The sequence below is a fragment of the Ochotona princeps genome, chromosome 2 (assembly GCF_030435755.1).
Source record: "Ochotona princeps isolate mOchPri1 chromosome 2, mOchPri1.hap1, whole genome shotgun sequence".
Lineage (NCBI taxonomy): Eukaryota > Metazoa > Chordata > Mammalia > Lagomorpha > Ochotonidae > Ochotona > Ochotona princeps.
Window position 1 is genome coordinate 156,992,258 of NC_080833.1, and position 13,195 is coordinate 157,005,452.

The following is a 13,195-nucleotide window of genomic DNA, read 5'->3' on the forward strand; positions in this document are numbered from 1 at the left end:
GACCACCCCTGCCTCAGTTGCCTTCTCTAGCAGAGAGGCATGGTAGTGATTGTTGTTTTCAATCAAAATAGCTGGTTAAATGGACTTAATAGGTACTTTTGCCTTAAATAACCTAACTTTTTGCTCTTAATTATGTTTAAATTCATTGTTATTAAATCTTAAGATTTTTTAAAAAATAGTTAGAAATTGGTTTTGGGTTGTTCTCCCTGTCCCAGCTGTTGCAGCCCAGCAGTAGTTCCTGGACTGGCAGTTGGGTGTAGTGCTGGGGTGCAGACAGAGCTTGTTGTCCTCCCTGGCCAGCTCTGAGGTCAGGCAGGAAGCCCCCAGAGGCTGCAGACCCAGCACAGAATCCGGGTTTTGTCTCCAGGAGGTTCTGGCCCCCCAAATCCTAAAGGCTTGATGGGGTGGGGCAGCACGAGAGAGGTATCAGTATATGTGTGTTCCTCTGTGGCTGAGCCTGAGAGAGCTGAGAGGGCTGTGGGCCTGGCATCCGTGAGGCCACAGGACAGTCAGATGCACAGACATGGTCTCTGTTGAGAATCACATTCCAGATGTGTGCAGGGTCCAGGCGGAGCGCTATCTCAGAGCAAATACTGCTGAGGGTAAATCATGAGGAATAGACCTGAAAAATCTTGGGTCAGAAAGAAATAGCCATTTAGCAAATAAGTGACTGAAGAAAATGTCCCAAAACAGCACAATATAATTAATTTTAAGGAATCTGCTTTTCTTTCAATAAGTTGTCTGGAATTGATGAAGGATAAAAAAAGAAAAAGTAAATAATTTTGAATGAAAAATCTGAATTCCTGGGGCTGGCACTATTTTACAGTGTGGTAAGCTCTAAGCACCAGTTCACATCCGAACTGCTCCGCTGACATGCTTGAGAAAGCAGTGGAAGGTGCCCCAAGTACTTAAGGCCTAAGCCCACATCAGGGACTAGGGTGATGCTTGTTGCTCCTGGCTTCAGCCTGGCCCAGCCCTGGCTTTTGCAGCCACTTGGGGAATGAACCAGTGCACACAAGATCAGTCTTCCTCCCTCCCTCTTTCCATCTCTCTCTCTCTCCCTCCATTCTTTCCTCCCACTCTCCACCTTCCTCCTTGCCTGTCTGTAACTTTGTCCTCAAAATAAATACAATAAATTTTTTTAAATCCCACATGGCTTAGTAGCTAAAACCTCACCTTGGAGGGAGCCAGGATACCATATATAGTTCATGTCCCCAATGCTCCACTTCCATCCAGCTCCCTGCTTGTGGCCTGGGAAGGCAGTCAAGGGTCGCCCAAAGCCTTGGACCCTGCCACCCGCATGGGAGACCCGAAAGAGTCTTCTGGCTCCTGGTTTCCATAGGATCAGCTCAGCTCCAACCATTGTGGCCATTTGGGGAGTGAATCAGTGGATGGAAGATCTTTCTCCCTGTCTCTCCTCTGTATAAATCTGCCTTTCCAATAAAAAGAAACATTTTTTTAACTCCCTTTTTAAGTGGGGGGAGGGGTCTATTGATAATTTAATCACATCCGTCTGTTCTTTCGCTTGTGTTTCAGATTTTTGTATGAATCATCAACAAGAACTTTGGGAGAACTTTTGAATTCATAACCAAGCCAACATCTTTGGATATACAAACATACAGAGAAAGGACTCAGAAACTCACAAATTTGAATACATATGTATTTTCTTAGTGTTTTTAATGTTAATAAGGAAAGGGTAATATTTCTTCAGGGTGGGGGATGGGAAAGAGTTGAAAAACTCAAAGGTCTTAAATTGTTGCCCAGTGTCTACATAAATAATATATTTAACATAAAGAACTCCAGATGTCTGTGCTGTGAAATGCGTGGTGCACAGGATAAGAGACTTTTCAAACAAACATAGTTGTTTTAAAAATGACTTTTATATATGTAATGTTGCTTATAGTCTATGAGTAATAAAGCAATGACAACATCTCTTTGTGTGCTTTCTTCAAAAATACTGTTAATGCACGTTTTCTCCTTAGGAGAGTGGCTAATTTCCTGGGTGAACCTGCCTAGTTTTACCTGAATGCTAGATATTCAGTGTGTGCATTATATTGTACCCCAGTGTGTGCAAAGAATGGAACGCCATGGTTTCCATAGAAATCAGCCTGCAAGTAAGCTATTATTTACATCTCTTCTTTTTGGGAGCTGTCACGGTCCCAGGGGTGCTGGTGTCTGCTGCCTTGTTCCTGGCCCTCCCTTGCTGCACTGTGGCCACTAGTTCAACTATCCACCAAGACCTGGACATGGTTGAACCTACATGTGGCCAGGTAGCCAAGTGCTTCCAGTTCCCATGGGACATCTGTGCAACTTGACCTTTCCCACATTCTGCCTTGGATGAGGTTATGATGGATGGGGCTTCTGCTGCTGTGCTGTGAGAATGGTACAGCTTTGTGTTACGTTTATATGTCTACATTGCTGAAAATCTTACTATCTTCAGCATAACGAGTTCAAGGCCGTACCTCACACAGCTAGTCTAAGATGACTTCCCTGTGATTGCCAGCAGCATCTCCACTTTGAACACCAAAGTCGCTTGCACAGCAGATGCTGAAGGAGAACGCATGTCTTACAGCACCAGTAACTCCTCAAGAGGGAAAGCAAATGCTCACCATTTTGAAGATTCTGTATTGGAAGACATTGTTTACCCTTAACCAGGACTTGAAGGGAAGAGATTTCCAGAAGAGAAAAATACTTCGTTTCCAGGTGGCCAAAGGAAATGTAATCATCATTTAAATTATTCTGTTTGTCTGCGTCAGTGGTTCTCAGACAGTAAGATACGTTAGAATTACTCATTGCTGTTGGACCTCATTCCCGGGCTCATTCAGTATCAGTCTTGAGATTGATCCTTGTTCATCTGCTGATGGTTGATAGGGTGTTAGGAAGGAAGTTGCTAGGGGCCAGCGTTCATGGGTTTGTGTCCCAGTTTCACCAGGTCAGTTTCTTAGAGTAGAATTACTGAGTAGTATATCAACTGTACACTTAAGAAACTGTCAAACCTGTTTTCTTTAGTGCTTGTAGCATTTGCTTTTCCCTGTGTTACCTCCTGTCCTGCCCCACATGGTTACTCCCAGGATTTTAGGTTGTGTGCATTCTCTTGGGTATGTAGCTCATTGGCTTCAGTTTGCCTTGCCTGGACACATCACCACTGGTGCAGTGACTGCTCTAACTCGTCATCTGGTTTCCATTGTATTGCTGCATTGTCTGTCTTGCTGAGCTCTAAGACTGCTAAGTTTGCATGTGGCTTGCCTTTTTTAAAATAGACTCCAAAGAACAGATGACTTTTGTAGGAGCTCTAGTACCAATTTATATGTAAACCTTTTTGATGTGTTTATTTGGAAGGCAGAGAGACAGAAAGGTTTCGCATCAGCCAGATCGCTCCCCAAAGCCTGCAACACCTAGAGCCAGAGGGGCCAAAACTGGGAGATCGCCCGGGTGAGTGACGCACCCAACTGCTTGAGCCATCACCTGCTGCCCAGGAGGATGTGTGTTGGCAAGCAGCTCGAGTCAGGAGTGGACCTGGCCAGGCACACCATTGTGGGATGTGTACGTCACAAGTTGCTTGTTAACTGCTGTGCCAACTGCCCTCCCCCTAAATTTGTACTTTAATAGTTTGTGCTGTGTACTGTTAAAAAAAAACAGACATGTGATAACTATGTTTTTTATTCTATGTAAGAATATTTTGTCTTTCATAATTGTAAGAATCCCTGTACTAGTAGACCGAAATACAGTTTTTTTATGAATTAGAGGGCTCATCCTTGGATGTACCCTTCACCTAGCCCAGCAGGTCTCAACTGGGAGATTGGCCTCATTCGAGTAGTGTCACAACTGTCGTTGTCAAGAGGGACTGGGTTGTTAAGTGCTATCTTAGAACGCAAAAGGCAGCCTGTTACAGCAGAGTATTCTAATGAAATGCCGATGGCCTGGTGTTGAGAAACACCATCGTGGGCATTTTATTGATTATTTTTAATTTGTATACATAGTTGACAAGGGTACATATCATGAAAATCACTCATTAAGGTGGGAAGGGTCAAGGTATGGGGGAAGGTGAATGGCACAAATGCTTCCAATTTTCCTTTTCTTTGCATTTTCCTGAATCTCAGAAGTGAGGTGGGGGTGTTCCCAGCTGCCAGACTACATCAGTACCCTAGGGTGAGGGATGGCCACCTGATATCATTTTAGAATGTGGAGAATGTTCAGAGGGTATTGCTTAAGTGGTTTTGATAGTTCTGAGGCACTGTTGGTTTCGTTGCTCCAAGGTTGAGAAAGTTCTTCCAAGGTCCATTGGCTAACAGTGCACCCCAGGGCATTTACTCACCCAGACACTTGGCCAGGAGAGTTGTCCAGCCTGTCCTGCTCTTCATCTTTTTACATGGCACTCAACGTCCTTTGCAGACCTAAATGGTCTGGTCGCCATGTTCCACTTATGCACCTGGGCATGCATGCACTGCACAGGCATCAGCAGTCAAGGAGGCCATTCCTAATACATCTACTTTAAGGTTAGACCACAAATGTTACGGTCTTCCCTGTGGCCGGAATTTTGAGTCTAGTGGTCCAGTTGGGGATTCCCCCCAAGTAGCCTCACCTGGAGTGACCCCAGACCTAACTCATGTGCTAACCAGTACAGGGTCCAGGTCAATCTGTCACTTGTATAAACTTAACACACACACTGGTGATTGTAGTTGCCTGGTCAGTTCCATCCCCAGCCCCATGTCCTATGCAAACTGATGGGTGCTGTGGCTCAGCCCATCCAGTGTGCCACAGAGATGCCCTAGTTAAGACAACCCCTAGCTCTGTTTCCTGTGCATACCATTATGTGCAGCAGACTGGTCTGCGCCCGCTAGTCACGCTCTTGTATACACCTATGAGTTTTGTGGCTCAGCTCAGCCCATAAACCAGTCCACACATACGCCAAGCCTGGCATGCCCCCTAGCCCTGGGTCTCATACACACCCATGGGAGGTGGAACTCAGCAGAGGAGTGCACAAAATTTCCCTGCTAGGCCCACTGCCAGTCCCAAGTTTTGCAATTTCCATGGGGTACTACAGTCCATTCTGAAAACCTGCACCCTGCCCCAGCACATAGCAGCAGATGCTGCGTCAAAGCCCTGTCAGTCAGCACTTCACTCTGACTGTTGCATGCACCAGTGTGCAGAGGCCTAGCCTGGCCTTATGCTCTTATGCAGGCTGATGGTTGTTGCAGCCCTGCCAGGCTCATCTGCCTCCAGTCAGTTCTGCTCACCAGTGGGAGCAGTGATCCAGGAGAGCTCCCATAGCCCGCTCACCAAGTTAGCTCTTGACCTGGGAACTCAGCCCCCAAGCCAGGGCTAGGGGCACTCTGGAATGACCCATCTGGGCTCGGCATTCAACAGGTACTGCAGCCTAGCACAGCTTGTACAGCCCTAGGCCCAGCCCTAAAGTGAACTGGCAGGTGTTGATGTTAGCAAACTATTATGTTTACTTGCTAATTTGGATATAAAATCTCGTCTGGAAGTAATTTTTTTCTGTTATTTATGGTGGTATTTATTGTCTTTCAAGAAACTTAAAGGAAAAACACGTGAGCCTGGTATTCCGTGATGTCACTGTTCACTAACTCTCTGGTTGCAGGGGGGTGGCACACGCTCAGGTCAGGGAGCCCCTGTTTCACATCGCCAGAACGTGTCTGCTTGTCTGCCGCAGTATGCCTGGGGACCGCAGGCTCTGGCTGCTTCTCTGTTTGCTTTTGGATTTTGGTGTGGAGAAACATTCATGACAATTCTTAAATAAAGCTTAGCTGAATCCACTCCCATCCCCTGTGTTATTTGGAAGGACGCCATGGATTTCCCATGATATCATTATGTGGATGAGATATCTAATATGTTGATAGGCAGTGATGGGACCCAGTGTGATAACTTAGTGTTTAAATCCTTGCCTTTTATGTGCCGGGATCCATTCAGACACCAGTTCGTGTCTCAGCTGCTCCACTGCCCATCTTGCTCCCTGCTTGTGGCCTGGGAAAGCAGTTGAGGATGACCCAAAGGCTTGGGACTCTGTACCCATGTGGGGCACCTGGAGGAGGTTTCTGGCTTCTGGCTTCTGGCTTCGGATCAGCTCAGTTCCATGATTGTGGCCACTTGGGGAGTGCATTAGCAGATGGAAGATCTCTATCTCCTTCTCTCAATGTATCTGTCTTTCTAATAAAAATAAATAAATCTTATAAAAATAGTTAGGATGAAAGTGCTGTGACTCTAGCCTGTCTCTCATTCTCAGACACCTGTATGTTCTTACAGCTGGCTGACTTGAGTGAGGATTTAAACGAGACTGAGGTATGAAGTGTCATCTCTCCTGGGTCGCTCTCCATCTTTCTAAGACAGTGCTGTGGTTGTTTTGTGCTCTGCCTTGTGGAGTGGCAGGGCTGCTCCCCCCTCATCTGCTGTGTGATGTTAATTGCTGCCCCATCTCGGGTTTTCCTGTTGTTGTATCTTTTCATGGGATGTCTAAGTTCTGGTTTGATTCATTTCAATTTGGTGTTGGTTGACAAAGCTCCTTATAGATGCTGTGGCTACTCCCTTCAGGATATGTGTACTGTCTGATAGCCTCCTTTTGAGATGTCATTATCTCTATCTTGTACTTACCTTTATCTGTTAATTCATGATGGGTTTGTAAAAGATAGTACTCTAATTTTTTAAAACATGTGTTTCTGTATTTGAAAGGTGTAGTTATGGAGAGAAGGCTGGAACCAGGAGCCCGGAGCTTCTTCTAGGTCTCCTGAGTGGGTGGCAGGGGCCCAAATGCTTGGACCATCTTCGTACTGCTTTTTCCTGGGTTATTAGTAGGGAGCAGGGTGGGAAGTGGAGCATCCTGAATATGAACCTGTGTTCATTTGGGATGCTGGCATTGAAGGTGGCACCTTAATGTGCTATACCACAATGGTGGCTCCCAATACTTACGTATTCTATTCCTTTCTCTCTTCTCAAGTACATTATTTGACTATATTATTTGGTTGCATAGACTGAATAGCAATGGAGGAAAAATTGCTAGATTTTTTTTTCTATTATATGCTACTCAAAATAATGAGCATCTTCAAAAAAAAACTGATTAGAATGTATAAACATTTGATGTGTTTCAGCGAGTTACGTTTATTGTCCACACTGCTGCCACATTTCCTGGCTGTTGGGGCTCGTTCAGGTGGAGTACCAGATCCTTCCACAATGATGTGCTGATTCTCTGGTTCTCTGATGTGTTGGGTGATTCCTGCACTGGATCTTAAATTAGCCATTTTTCCAAGAACTTAGGGTTTGTTTGAATGAAAGATAGCAGTTTGAATGACCATCATCTGGGCTGTAAGGTGTTGTTGCTGAGGAGCGAGGTCATGGACCGCTGTTTCTACACTGTTCAGTAATCAGAGGCAAGAGATGACTATGTAAATATAGGTGAAGTTGCACATGTATGCTTTTACGTGTAATGTTTGTGATAACTATATGCTTATATGTTATATATGTATATTTTTTAAGGAGAAGCATGACTTCATACTAACCATTCCAGTTTAAATGCAGGATCTCAGGATTCTCACTTCATCTCGGTGCCCTTGTATCTGTCCTTTGAAGCAAAGGAGAAGTCCGGGTTCTCTGTGATGCCGTTGGAGTCATTTGCTTCAGCCAACAGTCACACTACACTGAGAGCAGCAGTTCAAACAGCTCTGCATCAGGGCGACTCCAGAACATAGCGTAGGATTTGGTCACAGTCCTTTTGAGCTTGTATACTCTACTAGAGGGGTTCAAGTTCTTTCTGAGCACTCTTCCTCAGCTGGATGCATCATCAGCTATATCGGTTTAATTTTAGCACCAATGAATAAGCACTGTTTTTTTTTTTTTTAAATCTCTCTTTTTGGAATTTAATCACACAGTGCCAGAGTTAAATTTTAAAGAAATATAGGTTCAAAAAACACATAGTTCCTCATATCTAAAATAGGTAATGATTAAAAAAAAAAACAAGCCTATGGCGTGTTCTTGTGTTTAAAGGAAGAAAATAATGTATTAATTGCCTTTCTGTGATTAATGGCCACACACGACACGCTACTCTTTTGCTGTGTTTCTAGCTGAACGTATTCTGGAAGCTAATTTAAGATAGAACACAGATCTTTGTCACTGCTCACGCACAGGGCTTGGGGCTCCATTGTGTGCACAGCAAGCACCTTGCTGGGAGGCTGCTCCTCAGTGCTCGGCTTTGCTGTATAATAGCACAGTGCCTCACAGCCTTGTGCGTATTTCTTTTGAAATGCTTTTGCTGGTATGTAATTAGGAGAGATTGCTAAAAGAGAGATTGCCAGATGAAAGCATAAATGGAATTGTGATTTTCTTAATTGCCTAATTCCTGTCTCCGGAGGTTGCACCGTCTTACCTCCTCAGCAGCAATACGAGATGGCCCAATTCCCTTCAGCTTTGCCAACAGAATATGTCATCGAAACGTTGGATTTTTGCCAACCTGATAGGTGAGAAATGGTGTCTCCGTAGCGTTTTAATTTGCAGTTCATTATGAGCAAGTCAAACTGCTTCTTGAAAGGGTCCTCAGTGATTTGCCTACCCAACTTGACCGCCATTTGTGGAGTCGCTGGTGCCGCCAACCCTGGTCCTAGGAACCTTGGCGGGAGAGATCAGGTGTTTTCTTTTGTGATGCAAATTGCTTTCCTCAGTGCCTGGGTAGGAGCTGGCTGGCCCTAGGGTTATGAACACAGAGATTCCTCCAAGGAGATATATATATATTTTAAGACATTTATGTTTACTGGACAGGCAGATTTTTTAAAAAAAGAGTTTTTTTTTTTGAAAGTCAGATATGCAGAGAGGAGGAGAAACAGGAAGATCTTATCCATTGATTCACTCCCCAAGTGCAACTTCCGGAGCTGAGCCAATCTGAAGTCAGAAGCCAGGAACCTTCTTCAGGTCTCCCACATGGGTGCAGGGTCCCAAGACTTTGGGCCATCCTCCATTGCTTTCCCAGGCCACAAGCAGGGAACTAGATGGGAATTGGAACAGTTGGAATATTAATTGGCACCCATATGGGATCCTGGCACACGCAAAGCAAGGACTTTAGTCACTAGGCTACCATGCTGGGCCCCTCTAAAGAAAATTTTACTTTGTTCCTGTCTCACCGGGTTTGGCGATAGCAGAAGTGAGCGTTTGTGCTGTTTATGTTGAGTCCCTCCATCTTTTATCCTTCCCCATGGTAGAGTTCCATAGCCTCAGTGGTTTCCCCTCCCACCCCTCTTCCCTGGGCCACCCTCCCTCACTGATTTCCCCTATATTATCACGTAATATATTCCTTTAGAAACAATCACAATTCTATATTCTGCTATGTAGTATATCCTGGCAATATAGTTACACACAATAGTAACAAGTCCAGCATGCTGTGTCAAGGAATAGTTTCAGATTCACACGGAGTCCTTGTTTTGTTCAGGAGCACAGATACACATTGCAATGTTTCTTCGTTTCCTGGTGTGCTGGTTTCCTTTATACAGTGCATCTTTGAGAATTCATATTACATATTTACTTAGATATCTGTTGCTCTTTCGTTTTGCATGAAGTTTGCTTTATATCAGGGAAAACATAGGATGTTTGTCCTTTTGGGATTGGCTTATTTGGCTGAGCACAATATTCCCTAGTTGGAACCAAGGCAGCCACCCTCTGAGAAGATTCTCACGGTTGTTAGCTGAGTAACTGGTGCTGTCAGGTGACCCACTGCCTTTGTGACTTCATTGGCATGAGCCTTCTTGTGTGTGTTCCTGCAACGATGGCATTCCATCAGAATCATGAAGTGAGGATTTCAAAAGCTCATCTTGCTCACAATTTGAGATGTGTGTATGGGTGTGAGATAGAATGGCGAGAGTGTAACTGTTGATCTTCCTATATGTGTATTTCCTTCAAGATTCTGTAGCATGACAACAGATTTTTAGCTCTACCAGCATCTTAGGTACCCTTCACTATTTCAGATTCAGTAATATACTTCCCTGCAAGCCTCTTCCCTGAAGAGACAGCTTTTCTCTAGGAAAACCATCCCTCAGGGATGGATTTAGCCAGTTGCATGTGTCATACTTGATGGCAAGACAGGTGGTAAGGCAAAACAAATTATACTCTCAACTATACCATGAGATTTTTTTTCCAAAGGGAAGTATCAGTTTTAAAAGATGTTATGTCTGCTGTGTGCTATAGAAGATACTTGGTAAATGACTGGGTTTCCAAGAAAGCTTCAAAACCAAGTTGATGGCCAACATCCCTGACTGAGTTCTATACTCTGCCGTGGGTGGTGAGGAGAAGAGTTTTGCTGTTGCTTGTAAAATGAGATGGGACCACCAGGATAGGAAGTGTGCGTTGTGTTCGTCACTGCCATCGCCCACCTCCGCCAGCAGTGAAGGCACCGTGTGTGCTGAAGGCCAGCCCCCATGGTCTCAGGAAGTGGCTTGAGTAGTGGTGGCAAACTGGAATCCATTTCCAAATCTCTCCTGCTGTGAGAAAAATAGCTTTTGGAGATATACCTAGAAAGAATTTTTTTTCCCCTGGAAACATGGCACTCTTTTTAAAAATAGAGAAAGTGGAACCCTTTGGCTTATATGAAACACTTATCTGTATACCAGGGAGCCACTAACCTATTATTATTTTTAAAGATTTATTATTTATTTTTAAAGATTTATTTATTTTATTAGAAAGGCAGATGTACAGAGAGGAGGAGAGACAGAGGAAGATCTTTCGTCCGATGATTCACTCCCCAAGTGGCCGCAACAGCCGGTGCTACGCCGATCCGAAGCCAGGAGCCAGGAACTTCCTCCAGGTTTCCCACGTGGGTGCAGGGTCCCAAGGCTTTGGGCCATCCTCGACTGCTTTCCCAGGCCACAAGCAGGGAGCTGGATGGGAAGTGGAGCTGCCGGGATTAGAACCGGTGCCCATATGGGATCCTGGCGCGTTCAAGGCGAGGACCTTAACCATTATGCTATCGCGCCAGGCCCAAGATTTATTTATTTTTATTGCAAAGTCAGATATATACAGAGAGGAGGAGAGACAGAGAGAAAGATCTCCCGTCCAACGATTCCCTCCCCAAGTGACTGCAATGACCGGAGCTGCAATGATCCAAACCCAGGAGCTCTTCTGGGTCTCCCGCACAGGTGCAGGGTCCCCAGGCTTTGGGCCATCCTCGACTGCTTTCCCAGGCTACACTCAGCAAGCTGGATGGGAAACGGGGCTGCCGGGATTAGAACCGGCACCCATATGGGATCCTGGTGCATTCAAGGTGAGGACTTTAGCCGCTAGGCCACCGTGCCGGGCCCAACCATTAAGTTATTAAGAGCTCCCTGGATCTACACTGTATTTCTGTCTGACGAGGCACAAATGGTGTCTCCGTGTGATGACAGGATGTGGCTGGTGTGGCTGGCAGCTGGTGCGAAGAAGTGCATCCTCCTGTGTGAGGCAGATGGACAGTCTCAGCTGCAAGTTGGCACCTGCCAGGGTGGAGCCTCGGCCTGTGTTCCTTGGACTTGTGAAGAGAACCGGCTCTCATCAGGCTCTTGTTCGGTTCTGCAGTGAACAACTTCATTGTCAGTGCAGGAGAGCGGCAGCTGCAGGGCAGCCTCACTCCTGTTTCCAGGCACCAGAAGATTATTTTTCTTCACTCCACCATGTTTATGAAAATCAGGCTTGCAGACATCTCAGAGCAAACAGGGAACACGTGTGTGGCGTGTGTGTGTGTGTGGGACTTAGGAGGAGAGCCGCGCAGTTCCTTTTATTTCTGTTGGGCTTCTCAACCACGCTAGGCTTGTTTCTTATTCTGTAAAGCAGATTGAAACACTGTGAATTTAGGGAGAAAATAGTAGTTGATTCTTCTTGAAGCAGTGATTTCTCAAATGCTTTGATCTTGAATACCATCTTATAGTTTTCCAGAAAAGCCAGCAGTGACTTCTCAACCCCTATGACCAGATGATCCAATTCATCCTCCTACTCTTCTTCCTCTCTCTCTCTCTCTTTCTCTCCTCTCTCTCTCTCTCTCTCACATACACACATACACACACACGAACACACAAGCACAGATCTTCGCAGAGTTCACAGGTAACACACATGAAGAAAACATGCGTTTCAAGAAACTTCCGTTCCAAAATAGCTTTCTATAATTCCATTTTTTTCCATGAATCCTTTGAAGTACCCTCGCAGTGGAGTATGTTCTTCTTCTTTTTTTTTTTTTTTAAGAAAGACTGTGTCTTTTTTTTTTTAAGATTTTTTTTTTTTATTACAAAGTCAGATATACAGAGAGGAGAGACAGAGAGGAAGATCTTCCATCCGAAGATTCACTCCCCAAGTGACCACAATGGCCGATGCTGTGCCGATCCGAAGCTGGGTGCAGGGTCCCAAAGCTTTGGGCCATCCTCGACTGCTTTCCCAGGCCACAAGCAGGGAGCTGGATGGGAAGTGGAGCTGCCGGGATTAGAACCGGTGCCCATATGGGATCCTGGTGCATTCAAGGCAAGGACTTTAACCGCTAGGCCGTGCTGCTGGGCCCCTGGAGTATGTTCTCTTAAACCAACAGGAACTTCAGACAGTCACAGTGCATTTAACACCCTGGCACTGGTCCACTGTAGGGTGTCTGCTGTTTACCCCTAGGAGAGCATGGCTCATGGGAGCTAAGGCTCCCAATTACCATGGCCCAGTGTCACAAGATCAGGGAAAAGATCAAAATTCACTGTACAGTCTGTAACCGAATGTGCATGGTGCTTTTGTGTCCTTATAAAGTTGAAAATTTGTTAAACTGAGTATCTTGGGTCACAGACTGTCTCCCTGTGTATGTATGTGTGTGTGTGTGAGAGAGAGAGAGAGAGAGAAGGAGGAAGAATTGGATCATGTGATCACAGGGCATGAGACATCCTTGCTGTTTGCAGATTGGAGACCCAAGAAAGCTGCTGGGAGGTTACTGGGGAAGTCAGCCAGCCTGAGAAGCAGGACAGCTGTGGTGGCGATTCCTATCCGCAGGCAGGAGCAAACCAACTGTCCAGCTCCTGCAAGCAGGTGGAAGGTGCATCTAGCCTTCCCCTCCTTTTGCTTTTATTCAAGCCCACCCTCACTGGAGAGGGCACTGTGCTGTGCTGAATCTTCCAATTTGCGTAGTCTGCTGTGCAAACACTCTAGCCCAGACACTCCCCAATGTTTCACCAGCTCTCTGGCCATCCCGTGGCCCAAGAGGCAGCAT

The 13,195-nt window shown here is 45.5% G+C and overlaps 1 protein-coding gene across 1 annotated transcript in view; it reads left to right on the forward strand.

Annotated features, from left to right (window-relative positions):
* Window positions 1–1,898, forward strand: part of NCAPG2 (non-SMC condensin II complex subunit G2) — a 69,108-nt gene extending 67,210 nt beyond the window's left edge. Inside the window, exon 28 of the mRNA XM_004599018.4 lies at window positions 1,537–1,898. Within this exon, the coding sequence (XP_004599075.3) occupies window positions 1,537–1,588 (52 nt within the window). The 3' untranslated portion in view covers window positions 1,589–1,898. The remainder of the gene's footprint in view (window positions 1–1,536) is intronic.
* Window positions 1,899–13,195: the final 11,297 nt, after the last annotated feature.